We start from the raw sequence: 18,402 nt of genomic DNA on the forward strand, positions 1-18,402 counted from the left end.
GCCGAAGAGGCCCCCACAAATTTGTGGTATCAAGTGGGCAACTACACAGACTATTGAGTTATTTTCAAAGGTTCAACAGCAAGTTCGAACTCTTCGAAAATAGCTCTCTAGTCATATTTTATATTTTATTATATTACTGTTTTGCTCGTCATTAATTTGTAGTTGTAATTGGAGATGATGGAATATTCCATCTCCTTGGGACATCAAATTTGTGTCCCTCAGAATCGTCAAAAAGATGCATATGTGTTCAGTTAAAGTCAGAAATATTAAAATTTTTGTATTATTAAATTTTTAAGCTTAAATAATGTTCGTTAAATATTACAGTAATTTCTCTTTTTTTGTTTGGTCTTTAAGATTTTTCATTGTGATCGTATTTTATTAAATTTGCAATTTTTCTTTTTTATATAATGCAATTTAAAAGTATTTCATAATAATTAATAGATAATATATATATTTTTTGTAATAACTCAATATTTATATTTTTTCTATTTCTTTAATTTTATAAATTTTATGTAAATGTAAAATCACGCGTTTAAATTTAATTTCATTGCAACGATTAATAGAGATTTGATAAAAATAAATAGAGAATGCAATTGAAAAGTGCATCTGCGAATTGGACGATTTATATGTCAGGCTATTGTATCACTTGATTATATGATTGATATAGTTTTCTTCTTGTTACAGGTGATCATCGTTGGATTTAATAACAAAGCTTCGAGATTTTCTTCGATTTAAATGACTACTATTTTAAATTTATGTATTAATGCATTTCTGAAGGCACACACATGTTTATACACTAAAAATTAAATATAATTATTTAAAATTCTATTATAATATAACTATACTATATATACTATCAAAGAATATATCTCGCCCACTGGTGTTCCCGGTACTAACTAAAATGATTTTAGTTACGCGAAAAGACTACTTGTGAGCTTCTATGTAATTCTGTATTCTTTGGATGCACTTTGGAAAAATACAATATTTGTATATAGTTTCAACTCTTCTCGTAAAATTTTATTGGCATATTAATAATGGATAAAAATTTATCTAAAGATGCTGTAAACAAAGATTTGGATTGGGTAGCAATAAAAGATGTTGCAATTAATGAGGTTGCAATTGGGAGTTTACCTGAAAGTGCAAAGGAGAAATTTATTCGTAAAATCAAAGATAATCCTTTTGTACCATTAGGTAAACATAACCTCTTATCAATTAATTAAATAATCTTTGATATTTTTTTTTTAATTAAGTAATTCTCTCTCTAATAGAAATAGAATATATATAATCATGTTTATTTATGATTAATATATACCATGTTAATATAATACTATTTTATATAATAATAATCTTATAATTGTATAAATATATTATAATATTATTTTAAATATAAAAATAACTTCAGGTTCGCTTGCCACAGTATCCGCACTTTTTTATGGATTATACAACTTTGTGCAAGGAAATTCACAAATGTCGCAGTATATGATGCGTACAAGAGTTGCTGCTCAAGCCTTTACTTTCATTGCTATAGCCACTGGTTTCATTCTAGCACAGAAAAAATTCAATGCTAAAACAACAGATAACAAAGTAACATAAAGAAAATCTTTTACGTTTAATCAAATTTTAGCACAGGTATCTTGAATAATAATATATAATTTTTAAACTTATCAATGTCTTGTAAATTCGTATCTTTAAAAAATCTATTTTTACCAATAAAAAAAGAAAACTATGTAAAAAGTATCCTTACTTAGGATTAAACAATAAATTGTTTACAAAGAAAAAAATTATTACGAATATAATACTTTCTCAACAGAAACAAAAATAAAAATAATCTAATTTGTATATTTACCTTAATTATTAACATTTTAATTAATGTACAAGGTCGTGATTAATACTCATTTAAATAATTGCTTTTTATACTTTATTTAATCGTTCTCTGATCGTTTATAATACTTTGAAATATAAAATATAATATGCACAGTAATACAGCTATTGAGATTAGAAATATTGTTAGGTGATTATTTAGCAGTACTATGGATAGTTTGAATAAAACTTTAAGTATTTAGACTTATAATATAAATCTACGTCAAATAGTTGATTGTGACGTAATGTTTTACATAACATTGATATGTTTAAAAAGCAATATGCATATGTGTGTATGTGTGTGCATATATTAATTATATATAGATGTAGGCATATTCTGTTGAAAAAAATATAATCAAAGATTTGTATATAAGATATTTAAAATATATATTTTCCTAAAACTTTTGCGATATAAATATATATACTTATTCTAATATTTGTGTTTAATCTTTACTTAAAAAAGACCAACGATGCTTCGTGCCAGTAGAACTTAATTTGTACATACTATTATTGCATAATGAGCGAGTATAAAGATTTGACGTATTGCCAGAAACATTGTTAGGTATTGAACGAGAAATATCTTGTACAGAGAACCTTTGTGTGCTACATAAACTGGATGGAATGGATTCTGAAACAACATAATTAATTATAGATAAGATAAATTTCTTTTCTTTAAATGTGGCTTGTAATAATTTATTCATTTTACCTAACAATGATGTTTCATCGTACAAGGAACCTTGTCTATTATCACAGAGAACTGAAATAGTATTGTCTGTTGATTGTGCTCGCTCAATTGTTTGCCCTACACTTCTCCAACTGCTGTGATCTTTCGAATGGGTCGTTAAATACTTCAACCATTCTTGAGCTTCTTTACTTGATTTGAATACGAATATAATCATTTTTTTAGTACCATCGATAAAGTTTGTTAATAAAAGTTTTCTGGATGATTTTTTCGATGGCTGGATAATAGTTTCCTAAGAGAAAAAACAAAATATTCAATTTTATTAGAGAGATTCATATATATATATATATATATATATGACATGATTTTCCAATATAATTGAACTAACTTTATTAATAGGAATAGTATGAATAACATTTTTCTCTTCATCTTCCAATTCTTTAGAGAGCCACGTCTTAACGCAAAAATTACGTAAACGTGCCCAATACTTTTGACCATTTATATCAATTATGCCTGCATGGATATCCGAGTTAATGCATTCGGGTTCTACTGCTAAGCGACAGCAAAAGTATCCAAAAAGTGGTAATACACAATTCTTGTTTTCTGAAAGGAAAATTAAAAATTTAGAAATATTTGAATAAAGGATATAAGAAAGCAAAATAATTATTTGAAAAATGATGTTAATGAAATAATTGTATGTCCAATCATGCGCATGCCTTATCATTACCGACTATACAGACCTTGGATATTCAAATGTGTATATCTCAAGGGTATGTCCAAAGATCTGTTGAATACATCTCATACTCTTCTAATCACAACAGAGTTATTGATGTTAGTTTAAAGCATTAAAGAAATATTGTCTCACCAACATGATTTATAACAAGATCATGCGTTCGTACACCATTATCTGTTTCTTCTATAGTCAGTTTGGCAGAGGCAGCCAGTTCAAAGCGTGGACCTCTAGAAAAATATAACAATAATAATAATAGTATCAATCTTAAAAGAGAAAATATTAATTTTAATGATTACAAATAAAAAAAGAATAATTAATAAATTTACAATTGGACGTGGTTGATTTCTCCATTAATAGATGCACCCAATTTTTTACCAAGTGTTCTGGATATTGACGAATGTATAGTTTTAGTAATTTTCAATGGAGTACTCGCAATGCTAAAATCTTCTTCCAGCATACAGCTATAAATTTCCAACGTAAGCTCAAAATCTGCTGGTACATTATAACTGTAATGAAGTAAACATATTATTCATAAATGTATATTACTATTTTAAATTAAATAGAATAATTATATTCAAAGTGCAACTCACAATATTAAAGGATCTGTAAAAGTAATATCGGTATGTGTTCTATCTATAGGACAGAGTAAACTTGTATCACATATCTCTGTGCCTATACGAGCCATGCAAAAGACAGCAAATCTTCTATAATCCCCACGATTTTTAAAATGATCCAAATCTTTCCACATTAATGGAAATCTAATCTCAGAAAGTGAAACTGTTGCTGTACTTTCTGTTGACCTAAAAGAATTATCAATTTTCTTTACTCTCAATCCTTTAATATACACATACATAAACAAATAAAATAAAATAAAAAGTAAAAAACCAATATAGGTACTTGGACAATTGGGACGAATTCTTTTTACGACGTTGTAATTCTTTTAAGTACATAGACATTTTTTCATTAGATATAAACAACGCTCGCGCTGCTTCCAAAGTTTGCGTACGATGACGAGCTGCAGCCAACAATTTCGTAGATCCATCTCTAATTTGAATTTCTACGTCTACTTTTTGTTCCAAATCACGTTCCTAGAAAAATAAAATCATTTTTAATTCAACGTTAAAATGAACATTGAAATAAAACATCAAATGTTTTTAAATTAATAAGTAATCAATATAAAGTTGTTTTTCAAATTTATTAAAAAATTTGTAAATAACATTCATAACAAAAAGTATTAAATCTTACTGTTACGTTCCTAACACTTCTAACGGTATTCCGTCTTCGTACACGCGTTTGGTAATCAGTCAGACGACGCAAATAAATATTTTCTTTTTCCGAGGCATCGTAATTCGTTTTACTAGAAGACCCTATTTTCTTTCCGCGGGTTATTATAGGAGCCATTTTAACTTAAATACTTTAAATTGAATTGTGTAGGCAAGACACAACAGGTTTCTTTCATGATGCATAATACGAATAAATGCATCGATTTGATTGGTCAACCGAAGTCACGTGATTTCAAACGAATTTTTGGACATAACCACAAAAATGTAATTACATTTTAATACGCAAACACACTTTGTACTTGGTATATTTTTGAATAAATTGTAAAGGTAAAAAATATTTAAATCAATTTAATAAGAGAATTAAAATAATAGAATTGCATTGATAACACATGAGATTTACTTTGAATAAAATTAAAAATACATACGAATGTATAATTATTATTTTTTTTGTTCTTTTTGTAATCATATCATTTTTAATTATACAATCAATACGTTAGTATTCGTTTTCATGGTTATATACACGCACTTGTGATAAACGTAATTTGCATAAATGTGAAGAAGCATAAAATTGTAACACCCAAATGGAAAGTAGAAATAATATCTAGTACAAATATATATATATATATATGTATGTATTTCTAAAATGCTCCCTTTACTTCTTGTCTTTTTCTTTTTCTTTAGCATTATCTTTATCTTTATCTTTATCTTTGTCCTTATTTTGTTGTAGGGAACCAACTGCTTGTAGAACAGTTTCCGACTGTGGATCAACACCAGGTAAATTTTCTAAAACCGATTGTAAAAATGCAGCATCTGACATAACAGCACTATAATCTTCTTCTACTTCCATTGCTTCTTCTTTCTGCGTTTCGAGATCTTCTAAAATAGAAAAATTATTTCGTGTAAATCGAAATGATCAAAAGAAATATATATTTATATTTTGATCAACTATGTATATATTAGATCAGATATTAGAACTTACGTTGATCTTGCATTGACATCTGCATTGCAAAAGCAATTTGTTCTTCTTCTGACATATTAGCAAAATCAGGTATATTAGCAGTAGTTGGAGCAGTATTATCAGCAGTAGACGACGTTGTTTCTTCAGCTCCTTCGAGTGACATTGCCAATGCTCGTTTTAGCATTGCTTCTTCATTAGTTACTTCCTTAATAGTTTCAGGTTGCTTGTTCTGAACATCTTCAGTAACTTGCGCTCTACGTGCTTCGTCTTCTTGTCTTTGACGTTGTTCCTCCATGGAAACACGTAATGCCTAAAAGATAGTATTCAGAAATTTTCATATTCATTCGTCATATATCTGTTTAATAAAAGTTAAATATGAATATATATATGTATATACCAATGCCAGTTCAGGATCTTCATTAGGATCAACACCAAATTCAAATGCAGCGCCACTCATTCCTGCCCCACCCATTCCATCTTCTCCTTGAATAATAGGAGAAGAGATCAAAGCATCCGATAAATGTGGGCCAGGTGGTACAGTGACAAGGTGGCTACCAGTCCCATCTTTACCATTTAACGCATTGATAAAAGCTGTTAAAATTTCGTTATTAATGCTTTCTTCCCCAAAACTTATTATATCTACATTGACCTTTTCTTTTTTAAGTCGCTTTGCTAGCTTGATCAATTCTCTTTCATCTATATCCACTGGACTTCCAACAAATGCTACTATTCGCATCTTGTGATTCTTACCCTGTCGATGCTTTAACGCTAACTATAAATAAAAAGTAGATTAATCAACAAATTTTTATAACGGATCTATGAACAATTCTTTTTTTTTTTCCTCACTCTTCTTCAACGAATACTTACATGTGCAATTCTAATTCCTGTGACTAAACATAAGTGTCCATTTGGTTGAACTTGATGAAGCTTAGAAAGTATTCTTCCAACATCGCTCGTAAGAGTTGCTAAAACTTGAACGCTAGACGAAGATCAATAATAATAATAATCAGTAATAAAATTTTTTTAACTTTCCATTATTGTTTAGATTAAACTAATACATTATATATAAACTCACTCGGCAAGTGTTATAAGACCAACATTATTTTCAGGATTTGAACGGGTCTTAGAATGACATACTAAATTAACTGCATCTTGTTGAGCTTGTAAACGAGTTGGCAAAAAATCTCCATTTCTCATGTAGTCGCTGTTGTCGACACTATTAACAAACGTGTACAAATCAATTTTAAATTACAGACTTATATATGAGTTATTAAATAACGATATATATTATACGAGTGTGGATTAAAAAGTTTTTAGCTTATGTCAAAAGATAAAAGTTTGACAGAAAAAGAATTGTTTTTATGTTAGGCTCAGAACTTTTCATCCTATCTACGTATGATAATAAACAACTAGATAAAAAATTAAATGTACACATTTTATATATATATATATACACGCGACATACATATGTATACATGTGTATGTATATATATATTTAGAAAAATTTTTTTTTTAAAGCAAAAGATATATTGTTTTCATATCTATAAAAAAGAGAGATATATATCGATATATGTATTAAATATTCGATATATATTTTAAAATTGTTTGAGAATTTCGAAATTCTTCTGAGAAGTTTGCATTGTCATCTCAGGAAGCATAAATTTACGAATGAGATTATTAGATACTATAGGATATTTTCTCCCCATAAATTTTTTTTACCTGTAAAAGAAAAGAAAAAGCTTCGCGATTAATAGAAATAAATAAATATAATATAAGGATAATTTGTTTTTGTTAAATTATTTATTAAAACGTACCATATCATTGTACTTTCCAGCACCATCTTGTAAAGATACACCAATCTTTGCCGTTAACTATTCACTGTTTTCACAACCTCACCACCTTATTCACGTTTTAACATCACTGACCATCGATCAAATAAGTAACCTAGAAATGCATGTACCTTCATTCGAATTGGTTCTCGTACAATTTATTAGGTTTATAGGACTGAAGACAACGCAAGTATTTTAGGTTGGCAATACTTCGTCTATACGTGAATACTTGCTTTTAGTATCGCAAATGATAAAATAATTAAATAAAAAAATAAATGTTGTGCTGATAATTTATAATAAATTAATTAAAAATAAAATTAATAATGAATCCAAAACGAAAATTTAATATTTTATTAATTATTAATTATATATTAAAACATTTTGAAGTTTTTTATTGATTGTGAACACTATTCTTGCATTGTTTTTTAAATTTATCATGTTTCTTTTATTTCTTTGCAAATACTGCATTTTTATATTTGTGAAAATATAAATTAATCTTTTGTTTATTTGCATGTATAGTGTATATTATTTCAACTATTATTAATTTTTCAGTGTTTGTTGTGTAACTTTAAATATATATATATCAATTTGTGATTAGAATTAAATAAGAAGTTTAAATTTGATCATTTATTAATTACAATGTTTCGATCAATATATATAATATTATTATTTTATTTACATATATCATTATGTAGAACAGAAAATATTGTATTAATTATTGCTGACGATTTAGATTTAGTTCTCGATGGGATGGTAAGGATATCATTTAAAATAGATGTAATAGCGTTATTTTCATTTTTATTAATTATATCTAATTAATTTTGTGTAGACACCGATGAACAATACGTTAAATCTTATTGGAAGTAAAGGTGCAACATTTGTTAATCATGTATGTGTTGAAATTATTTATAATATCCTTTGGATTTAAGATTATTTCAATGTATTATCATGATTAATTGATTATATAGTTTGTAGCATCTCCAATCTGTTGTCCTAACAGAGCTTCCATTCTAACTGGTAGATATCAACATAATCATTTAACAGTAAATAATTCTATTTCCGGAGGTTGTAGCAGTATTGAATGGCAAGATAAACAGGAACCTAATACTTTTGCAGCATATTTAAAAAATGAAATGAATTATGTTACATTTTATGCTGGAAAATATTTGAATAAGGTGCAATAATTTATTTAATTTAGAATTAAGTTTCCTTATAAGCATTAAATATAACTTGAATTTAATAGTATGGTAGTAAAAGCGTTGGTGGAATCAAACATATTCCACCAGGTTGGGATTGGTGGGCAGGGCTTGTTGGAAATTCTAAGTATTATGATTATACTTTGTCCATTAATGGTACAAGAAAACGATATGGTGATAAACCTGAGGATTACCTCACAGATGTGATAGTAAGCCAATTAAACATTGAAAATCATAAATATTAACCCTTTCGATATTACCAGCGACTATAGTCACCCCATATCTGTGCTTCCTATGTATTACCGGTGACTATAGTAACCCATTGATATTTTGCATTGGTTTACAATTTAAAACATTTTAATATTTTAAAATGCATTATATTATATTATTCTATCTACTTTGCAATAAAATGTGTTTGTGTTGTAACTGGTCAACACAGTATCCATACAACAGAAGCATACTTCCAAATAATTTTCATGTCGAAAGGGTTTATTTAACAAAAATCTTCTACGAATGAAATTAATATTTCATTACTTTATATTATAGAATGATATAGCCATGGAATTTTTAAATCAATATAATTCTAACAATAATCCTTTCCTAATGGTATTGTCACCTCCTGCACCTCATGCACCTTTTACACCAGCTATAAGGCATATCGATAAGTACAGAGATATCAAAGCGAAGAGAACACCAAATTTTAATACTTTCACTCAAACAGTAAACATATTTCTTTATTATTATAAAAATGAATTCAATACCAAGAATTATGTTAATTATTATTTATCAATAGGATAAACATTGGTTGGTCAGAAGAGGACCTTCACCTCTTCCATTGAAAATCTTACCTAAATTAGATGAAATTTATAGACGAAGATGGGAAAGTCTTTTAGCTGTTGATGAACTTGTTAAAAATGTCTACAATATGTTAGAACAGAAAAATCTTTTAAATGATACATATATTATTTTTACGTCAGATAACGGATATCATATTGGTAATAGGTATTTAATATAGAATGATTAATTAATATGTTGAAGAACCTATTTTGCTTATTTCTATTTACAGGACAATTTAGTATGCCAATGGATAAACGTCAATTGTATGAAACTGATATAAGAATTCCATTATTGATTAGTGGTCCTGGAATTCCTCACTCGACAATAACTGCACCAATTAGTAGTGTAGATATATTTCCTACGATCTTACAGATAGCTGGCTTAGAATATCCTTCGGATGGAACATCTTTTTTAAACAAAAAATTATCAAACGATAGAACAGTTTTAATAGAATATAGGGGAGAAAAATCTAATCATAAACCAAATTCCGGATGTCCTAGTGACAATGATTTAAATCTCGCTGTAAGTAAAATATAGAGAGGGGGAAACAAAAAATTAATATATTCATAAAACTTTTTAATAACGTTTATATTTCGTTTATAGCTTTGTAGTCAAGAATATGCTTGTAAATGCGAGGATGTTGGAAATAATACTTATAGTTGTATTAGACGTGTTTCTCCACTACATGATAATATTTTTTGCATATTTGAAGACAATGAGGTATTAGGAAAAATAATTTAACGTACACATATAGAGTTGCATTATTGAAATGATATTATTTTATTCTTCTTAGGGATACATTGAGGCTTATGATCTAAAAAAGGACAATTATCAAATGAATAACATCGGTTATAGTATGAAACGTTATCATAGGTATAAATTTAGGAAACGTCTTAAGAAGATGGTTTCTTGTCAGAACAATGAATGCATTTTTACAAACTTAGGAAATACATATTATTAATCATATATATAGATCTAAGTAATATCGTAATATATGCATAAATATTATAATATACTTAATATAAACTTTAATATTACAAAATAGTTATTTTTGATAATAAATAAACACAAATAACTAGATATTGAAAGTTTGAAGTGCCGATAGCCGTCTTACTTCGTATTATTGCGTTTATGGAAATCGCGTATGGCGGATAGGTCGTGAATCTGGATATAAGAATAACTCGCAGCTTCCTCTCTCGGAGCTACTTCCCTATCGAGCTGTTTTCTTAGCAAATATTTTTATTAAACCCCGCGGTCTCGAATATCTGAATAGCAATCGGGCTATTTGGTAGAGAAAAAGAGAAAGAGAGTAAAGAGAACGACGCAGATAAAACGTATAACTTTAACTTCTCCATAGCGAGATATTTTTTCAACTAAAACGTTTTGAATTCTATGCGGATTTGCGCCGAACGAATAGGCGAGAGATCGATCGATCGATCGCAATATGAATATAATAAATTCAAGATGTATTTATTAAAGAAGTAAAAACACCCTATTACTTATATTATGTTTAATACATTTATCAATCAATTATGATATATATATATATATACAAGATTATTATTCAAAATCTATCATTATATTATATTCATCTACTTTGATCAGTAGTTGAATATCAAATTAATTCAATAATTGTTATTTCATATTATAGCTAGTTATTTCATGAATCAACAGATTTCACGCTTTAACGGTAACATATATATATATATGAATGAGAAGAATAGTATTTAAAAGTAGAATAACGTCTAAAATATAACACATTTTCGATCGAAATCGGAACAAAAGAAGGACTCTCCGAATTGTTGTAAAAGGCACGAAGCGTGTAAGAATCGAGAGATCGATTGGTTGAGGATTAAAGATCTTTGGTTCAAATTGTAAGGTCGTTACATCGCTACTGAAACGTATAAGTCGGCTTGCGAGAAGTCCTCTTGATTCTTTCTTTCTTTCTTTCTTTTCTTTTTTCTTTCTCTCTTTTTCTTTTTCTCATTCTCTTCATTGATCATTCGAGCGAGTGATCGCCTTTATGTATACCAGGATCAATAGCTTTCGTTGGCTTCCAAACTGCGGATTCTCGGTTTTCTACGCCCCCCCTCAGTGATCTGCATTCTCGCGTGTATGCTTACCGATTTATGCCACAAAATAAATCACAAAAAGAAGCAACGATTCTTTTGGATCATGTCGAGTGAGAGAAAGAAACGCATTGAAAATTTCAATACACCATTGTTCAATCACGAAATTCGCGTGTTAAATCTTTTTTATAATATATATATATATATATATATATATATATTTTGAGAAATTTCAAGGGAAAAATTCCAATCGCATTTGATTTCTTTTTTCTTTTCTTTCCTTTTCATATCCGGTTATCGATTATTTTCTCCTTTTTTTGTTATAATAAATATTTTTTTTTTCGTTTTTGTTATTAAAAGAATAATTTCCTTTTTTTTTTTTTGAAATCTTTTCTAATTAATGAGATTCTTCATTGAAATACGGTAATTAATCATCGTCGATCTATATCGTGTAAGCAAGCGCAGCTGTGATACATAATAAATTATATTCACCCCCTTCCTTCTTTCACCCTCTCTCTCTCTCTCTCTCTCTCTCAGTTTATATTTATTCATTTCTCTCTCACTTTTCTTCTTCCTTTATTTCTTACACAATGTTTCTTTCATTCTAAGCTCGACAACGCGGAAAATGCGAATTTACAGAGTGAATTAACGAATCGGAAAATAACAAGGTAGAAAATAGATAAAAAATTCCTTTGACGAAGTTTACACTGATCTCGTGGTATACGCATCACAAGATTCAATAACTCAAACGTGTCTTCGTGATTTAACGAGAAAATAATAAAAATCAAAATGTAACGATACGATTGATATTATTTATTAAGATAATATCAAAATATATTCTTTTTAGTAATATTCGAAATAATTCAATAGTACCGTTTGACTTCTTCCAATCCGTGATTTTCAAGATGAAAAATCATGAAAGAATAATTATTATAAATATGTTCAGTAATTTTATGAACATAATAGTATTAAAACATTTTTACAAAAATATATTTAATAATCAATAATTGTTTATTTTTAATAATAGATCGAGAAATTTCAAATATACGACGCGTTGTTTAACACGAGACTAATTTTTAAAATATGACAAATTTTGGAAAGAAAACAATAATTGTAGGATGTCTCACAAAAATCGATTTGTCAAAGAAAAAAAAAAAGCCGCGATAATATAATAATACATTTCTAATTTTAAATTAAACTTTTGTCGGGACAACTTGTATTGCCTTAAATTTCTAATTATTATATTATCATTGATTTAACACATTTTTATTGTCGACAAATTAATTATACCTTTATATATATATAAATAACCATGAATATTTAAGGGATGATGAGATAACCGAGGAGATGATTTTTGGATAATTCAGAGTTATATAGATGAACGATATGTATGGTAAGAGGTTCGCATTACCGAGACTGGCTTACACGAACAACAGTAGTCAAATTAAACAGGAGGCTATTAACTGGGTCAACATTTCAGGTTTGGGGTAAGTACTTAGTACTACGAAGGACTTCGCGCTCGAGCGCACCTAAATACATTTGTGTGAGAGGTCTGATCTTTTGTCGAAGGATAAGTGTTAACTCATATATATGTACACGTATATACATACGTGTATTAAATGTATAAATGTATAAATGTTAAGTCGTGTGCGCGTGGGGGATAGGAGGAGTTCTATGCCGAACGAGAGCAAAACGGTCGTGCCGGTCGACCTTAAATAAATATCTAATGTGCGCGACCGACCGGGCCCTTATTGCTCCCGCCAATATTGTTTTAGGCACGGCCCTTGGCGAATTGAGTTTTGTAACATGAGAAACGATTCGTACGTGTAACTGGCAAGAGCTACCTAGCTAGCTAGCCAGCAGCCGATAGTCAATAGCCAGGTATAATAGTTTTCGTTTGATTGAACGAGCATCGTTATTATTTCCAGACAAATTTTGACAATAATAATAAAAAGGATAAAATTAATAAAAAAGAAAAAAAAAAAAAAAACAAGAAAAGACAATTAATTGTTCCAGTTACAAAATATCATCACGAACGCGCAAAATTCACATTCGATGAAATTACAATTTCTTATCCGAAAAAAAAAACAAGAAAAGAAATAAAGAAATGAAACAACAAATGAAAAACAATATGAATAATCATAGGTAAATATACACATAATAATCACATTGATTTTATGATATTATATGTATTATTTTATGAAACGCGTGAAACTAGATATTGTTTAAATCTCGTGGAATGGAATATAAAAGTACGTATTTAGGTAGTATTTCGTCAAATCGTCAAGGATCTAACTTGAAGAGGTTGTGATGGCAATAACGTTGCGTTCAAAGGCTGCTTGCAGCAGGCAAGCAAGGTGATAGCGGAAAATACATTTCACTCTTTCTCTTTCTCTCTCTCTCTCTTTCTCTCTCTTCCTCTCTCTCTCTCTCTGTCTGCGGCTCGTTTCACTTTTCCGGACGTACGGTGTAAGGTTTGGCTCGGCTCGTATTTGTCGCGGAAATAATTAATTAACAGCCTCCACCCCTTCTTCCTTTTCTACCAGCATCGTTCTCTTCCTCCGTTTAACCTTCTCTTTCTCTCTCTCTTTCTCTCTTTCATTTTGTGTCTCCCTCTCTGGTATGTACCTCCTCCCCTTAACCGTTTCTCGCTTCTCTCCTCTTCCTCTTCCTCTTCCTCTTCCTCTTCTCTTCTCTTCTTCTCCACCCTTCGTTTTTCCGTTCCTCTCTCTGAATCCCTCGACCCTTCCACCCCTCTCTATCTCATAACTGCGCTTGCCCCTTTACTACTAATGCTCGGCGAACGCCTTTTACCTTTTACAACCCTTATTACCGTGTCGCAGCTCGGTTAACGCGAGGAAGTTAATGAAAAACTCGTGCAAATATAGAATTTTTCGTAAAAACTACAAATTACTACGGCGTCGGCGTTTCGTGGTGGCGGTGGTGGTACCGGTGGTGGTGGTGGTGGTGGTGGTGGTACCGGTTCCGGTGCCGTTACCGGCCGACGTATAGTAGAGTAGTCAGCTCTCTCGTAACGTATTCACTCGCTTTTTCCTTTTCCCGAAAATTGTTTGACGAGGCGAGCAATTTGAAATAATAATAATAATAAAAAAGAAAGAAAGGGAGAAGAAAAAAAGAGGAAAAGTCCAAAATGAAATTCGTACGTACGCAGCTTTTGAAAGAACGCGCGCGCGCACACACGCTCATGACGAGATTTTCTTAAAAGTTAATTCTCAAATGAAATAAAAGAATTTTCTAACATATTTCATTTCTTTTTTATCGTTTAATTTTTTTCAGAAAAGATATTATAAATATAATGAATAATAATATCGAATATAAATATGCGTTGGATCGAAGGATAGAAATGATGGGATGTATCTACATTACTATCACCACTTCCTCACACTTGTGAGATGTAAATTTAAAGAGATTAAAAAAAAGTAACAAAATGGGTAATAATTATAAATAAATTTGTAATGAGAAATATTTTGGTATATAAATGGAAATGATATTCGTCGTCATAGTCATCGTAGTCGTAGTCGTAGTCGTAGTCGTAGTCATAGTCGTTTCCCGTATTATATTATTACACCCCGTGGTGCTGTTTTGTCAGCTTAAAACCAGAGGCCATTAGCAGGTATTATTTTAGCCGTGATCCGCTGTTAGCGAGAACAATGGCGCCGGTACGCCGATGTCCCACGATATTAAATGAAGCGAAGTGATACATTTCGAGGGGATAGACGAGCAAATAGGGATGATACCCTGGGAGGAAAAGGGGCAACGACAGGAATCGGAGCAAAAGCAGAATAGAGTCGAGAAAGAGAGAGAGAAAGAGAGAGAAAGATGGTGGGGAATGAGATAGTCAAAGAGGAGAGGAAAAGAGAGGAGAGGGGGGCGGAGAGGTAAAGAGGGGAATAGGAAGCGGAGGTGGCGTAGAAAGACCAGGACAACGAAGAGGTAATGTGCAAGGGAGAGGGCCAGTACGTATTACGTTACGCCCCTGGCCTGTGTAAATACCACAGCGCTGTAATCTAGAGTTAATGGGGTGCTCTCTCGTTGATGCGAGAGAAAGAAAGAGAGAGAGAGAGAGAGAGAGAGTCGTCTATAGAATACTTGGACGAGAGACAAGAACTGCTTATTGCAAATGGAGCTTAACGATACTAACAATAAGTTTTATGGTTAGGAAGAAAAACGATATATATATATATATATATATATAAATAAATAGAGAATATTGCGTGATTTGTAATATCATTAATATTATATTTTTAATTAATTACAACTTATTATAAGAGAAAGAAGAGAAAATGATATTTTTTCTTTTTTATCTATTAGCTTAATGACTTTTAACGTTATCAATACAACGAAACTTTTACCTTTTTAAGGGTAAACGTGTGCCTGTTTATCGTATTCGTATTAATTGGTTAATCATTTTTGTTTATCATATTTTTTTAACGATGAGATTTCGTTTGTACATTTTATATAGTTTATGACAAATAAAACGCGTTCCTTAAAATCGCAATCAAAATCAATTAATAGCGCACGTATGTCGCTTATCCAAGAGATATATAATAGATATATAATTTGAGATTTATTCTGTGAATTTGAACATGATTCGTACACGTATTATTTTCATATAATTATTGTTCTTCCAGTGACAATATAAAATGAAAGATACATATGCGGTATTTCATTTTGAGGTTCCATTTTGTTATTGATATTACGTTCTTTCCATATGTATGTATATATATATATATATATATATATATATATACATATCATTAATACGACTTTCATTGATAATATTACGATGGATTTTATTTGATCTGTATTTAGATATGCTTACGCGTTTGAAAACTTCGAAGCAATCGAAAATAAGTTAAACTTTTCCCAAATCGTTAAATATAATAATATAACATAATATACAGATCACATTTGACAAAAAACCATTGAGCGTTATTATTTTCATTGACAAAAGGAATAAAACTGAAAAAGGACGCTCGTTTTCTTCTCTTCGACAACATCAAACACGCCATAATAATTGGATAGGAATCATCCAGGTAAAATGCCGGCGCTGTTATACACACTTTGATATATACAATATATATATATATACACCCCCGTACACACCTACATGCATATATATCTGGATATTGTACATAGATAAACGGAATATATATATATATATATATATATATAAACGGAAGCAATGAACACAGATAATAATAATCAGACGAAGCATCTTGAATCGTGCGGTATCAATGTATGTCGGTCTCTGGATTCTGCCTCTGACAGCGCAATTATCTCGCCTCGTTTGTGGTTGCGGCATCAACCAACCCCCTACTGTTAACGCCATCTCTCAAATTAACGCTCCTATCGCATATACCGTATCATAATGCTTCTGCGTTGTCAGATGATACTTATCGCACCCTACCCTTCACCCTTATTCTTCCTTTTCCTCCTACTTCTCTTCTCCTTCGTCTTTTTCTCCCTACTTGATGATACATACCTATCATGATTTTCACTAATCTTTTCATTCACGTTCATTTCTATCCCCCTGACTTTTTGCTTTCTTTTTTTTTTCTTTTTTATGCTTATATGTTAATATCATCTCACATGCAAAATGAAATCGGTATGATCCAAATGATATCGTTTGAATAGAAGAAATATTAGTTAAAAGATATTGTGTTTTATTTATCGAATTTTCTCTCTGTTAAAGATTTGTATAATATTAATTACATACTCTCTCTCTCTCTCTCTCTCTCTCTCTCTCTCTCATACATATACGCACAGATACACATAGATACATTTATATATTATTATTATTAATGTATTAATTCGTTATTTCAAATATTACAAAATTGATTAACAAAATGATATTCTCTTTTATAGATATTGATTAAAATTCATTCGGATATAATGGTTCGAAAATATAAATAAAGATTTAATCTTATTTTCAAGAGAATTATTCGATTGTATGACAGATCAAACGATAAACGTCGAGCATGTAGATATGTGTGTCCTGTGTATGTGTGTGTTTATGTGTACGCGTTTACATATCTATATATGTATGTAACATACGTGTGATATTTAATGTTGACGATTTCGTCCAACTATTCTGCGTCAGATATATTCGTTCGAAGATTGTACACCTGTCGAGCCATAATGTAATCATGAAAATCAAAGAGAAGGTAATCGTCAAAGCGAGAAGTTTTGCTTCAGTAGATAGACATTTGCCTATAATGTCGAAAGAGAGAAGATTCGAGGGTGTTACTAGGCAGGAAGCCATGTTTGGTGCCTCCTTTGATTATAGAAATGTCAGAGAGGGTATTCCCTTCGAAAAGCATTGGGAATCCTTGTTGAGAACCATCGAATAAAATGATTCTGCAATCGGCATCGATCGTCAATCTTCATTTCAATATTATTCTTCTGTTTTTTTTCCTTTTTTTATTTTTTTTTTATTTTTCCTTCTCTCTCGTTTTTTTCCCCCCCTCGAACGGATATTAATGGCGTCATTAATAATAAATAAATCATAAATAGTAACGATCAAACGAAGGATTAATCTCGTATCATCATTGTGATAAACCATATAAAAACAATCTAATTTTGTAATCGATTTTCTTGTTTGTCTCAGACATTAAATAAAATGAACCAACAAATCCATTTGTTAGGATTATCAAAGCTTCGTTGATGATAAAAAATCATAGATGTTATAAAAGAAATATAACAAAAAAACAACACACACACACACAGATGCAATTGCAATAAATCATCTCCGAACATATTTTAATATGAAATTTATCGTGATTGTGTGATCATTGAATAATCATTTGCAACTTCCTCAAAAAAAAAAAGCAAACAAAAAAAAAAAGAAAAAAAAATTTTTTAAAATACCTTTTCAAACATTCATTATCATCTTTTCACTCACCGATCAAAAAAAAAAAAAAGTATATTTCAC

General features: G+C 30.0%; 4 protein-coding genes across 5 annotated transcripts; 2 read left to right on the forward strand and 2 right to left on the reverse strand.

Moving 5' to 3' along the window:
- The first annotated feature begins 906 nt into the window (after nucleotides 1-906).
- Nucleotides 907-1,839, forward strand: LOC106788174 (HIG1 domain family member 2A, mitochondrial). The gene is made up of 2 exons (XM_014751193.1): nucleotides 907-1,191; nucleotides 1,403-1,839. Exons 1-2 carry the CDS (start codon nucleotides 1,035-1,037, stop codon nucleotides 1,591-1,593), a joined length of 348 nt encoding a protein of 115 aa, XP_014606679.1. The 5' UTR covers nucleotides 907-1,034; the 3' UTR covers nucleotides 1,594-1,839.
- Nucleotides 1,840-1,912: 73 nt separating this feature from the next.
- LOC106788169 (rhotekin-like) lies at nucleotides 1,913-4,871 on the reverse strand. The gene is made up of 8 exons (XM_014751189.1): nucleotides 4,521-4,871; nucleotides 4,173-4,363; nucleotides 3,866-4,075; nucleotides 3,602-3,781; nucleotides 3,408-3,502; nucleotides 2,931-3,145; nucleotides 2,567-2,834; nucleotides 1,913-2,488 (listed from the first exon to the last, which is right to left on the reverse strand). Exons 1-8 carry the CDS (start codon nucleotides 4,674-4,676, stop codon nucleotides 2,304-2,306), a joined length of 1,500 nt encoding a protein of 499 aa, XP_014606675.1. The 5' UTR covers nucleotides 4,677-4,871; the 3' UTR covers nucleotides 1,913-2,303.
- Nucleotides 4,872-4,932: 61 nt separating this feature from the next.
- Nucleotides 4,933-7,436, reverse strand: LOC106788170 (26S proteasome non-ATPase regulatory subunit 4). 2 transcript variants are annotated; one of them, XM_014751191.1, is made up of 6 exons: nucleotides 7,331-7,436; nucleotides 6,592-6,732; nucleotides 6,384-6,495; nucleotides 5,914-6,288; nucleotides 5,538-5,826; nucleotides 4,933-5,434 (listed from the first exon to the last, which is right to left on the reverse strand). In XM_014751191.1, the coding sequence occupies exons 1-6, from the start codon at nucleotides 7,354-7,356 to the stop codon at nucleotides 5,211-5,213; spliced, it is 1,167 nt and encodes a 388-aa protein (XP_014606677.1). In that variant the 5' UTR covers nucleotides 7,357-7,436; the 3' UTR covers nucleotides 4,933-5,210. The 2 variants fall into 2 exon arrangements, with proteins under 2 accessions (XP_014606677.1, XP_014606676.1); XM_014751190.1 differs by having other exon boundaries at nucleotides 6,384-6,507.
- Nucleotides 7,437-8,011: 575 nt separating this feature from the next.
- On the forward strand, nucleotides 8,012-10,354 carry LOC106788173 (N-acetylglucosamine-6-sulfatase-like; the record flags this gene model as incomplete). The annotated part of the gene is made up of 9 exons (XM_014751192.1): nucleotides 8,012-8,098; nucleotides 8,175-8,234; nucleotides 8,314-8,520; nucleotides 8,589-8,750; nucleotides 9,088-9,261; nucleotides 9,335-9,536; nucleotides 9,608-9,900; nucleotides 9,982-10,098; nucleotides 10,172-10,354. Coding segments are annotated over 9 exons (1,470 nt in total), but the record flags the coding sequence as incomplete, so codon positions are not given.
- Between the last annotated feature and the right edge of the window lie 8,048 nt (nucleotides 10,355-18,402).

This window comes from Polistes canadensis, unplaced genomic scaffold (assembly GCF_001313835.1).
Source record: "Polistes canadensis isolate GaletaPanama2010 unplaced genomic scaffold, ASM131383v1 scaffold_128, whole genome shotgun sequence".
Taxonomy (NCBI): Eukaryota; Metazoa; Arthropoda; class Insecta; order Hymenoptera; family Vespidae; genus Polistes; species Polistes canadensis.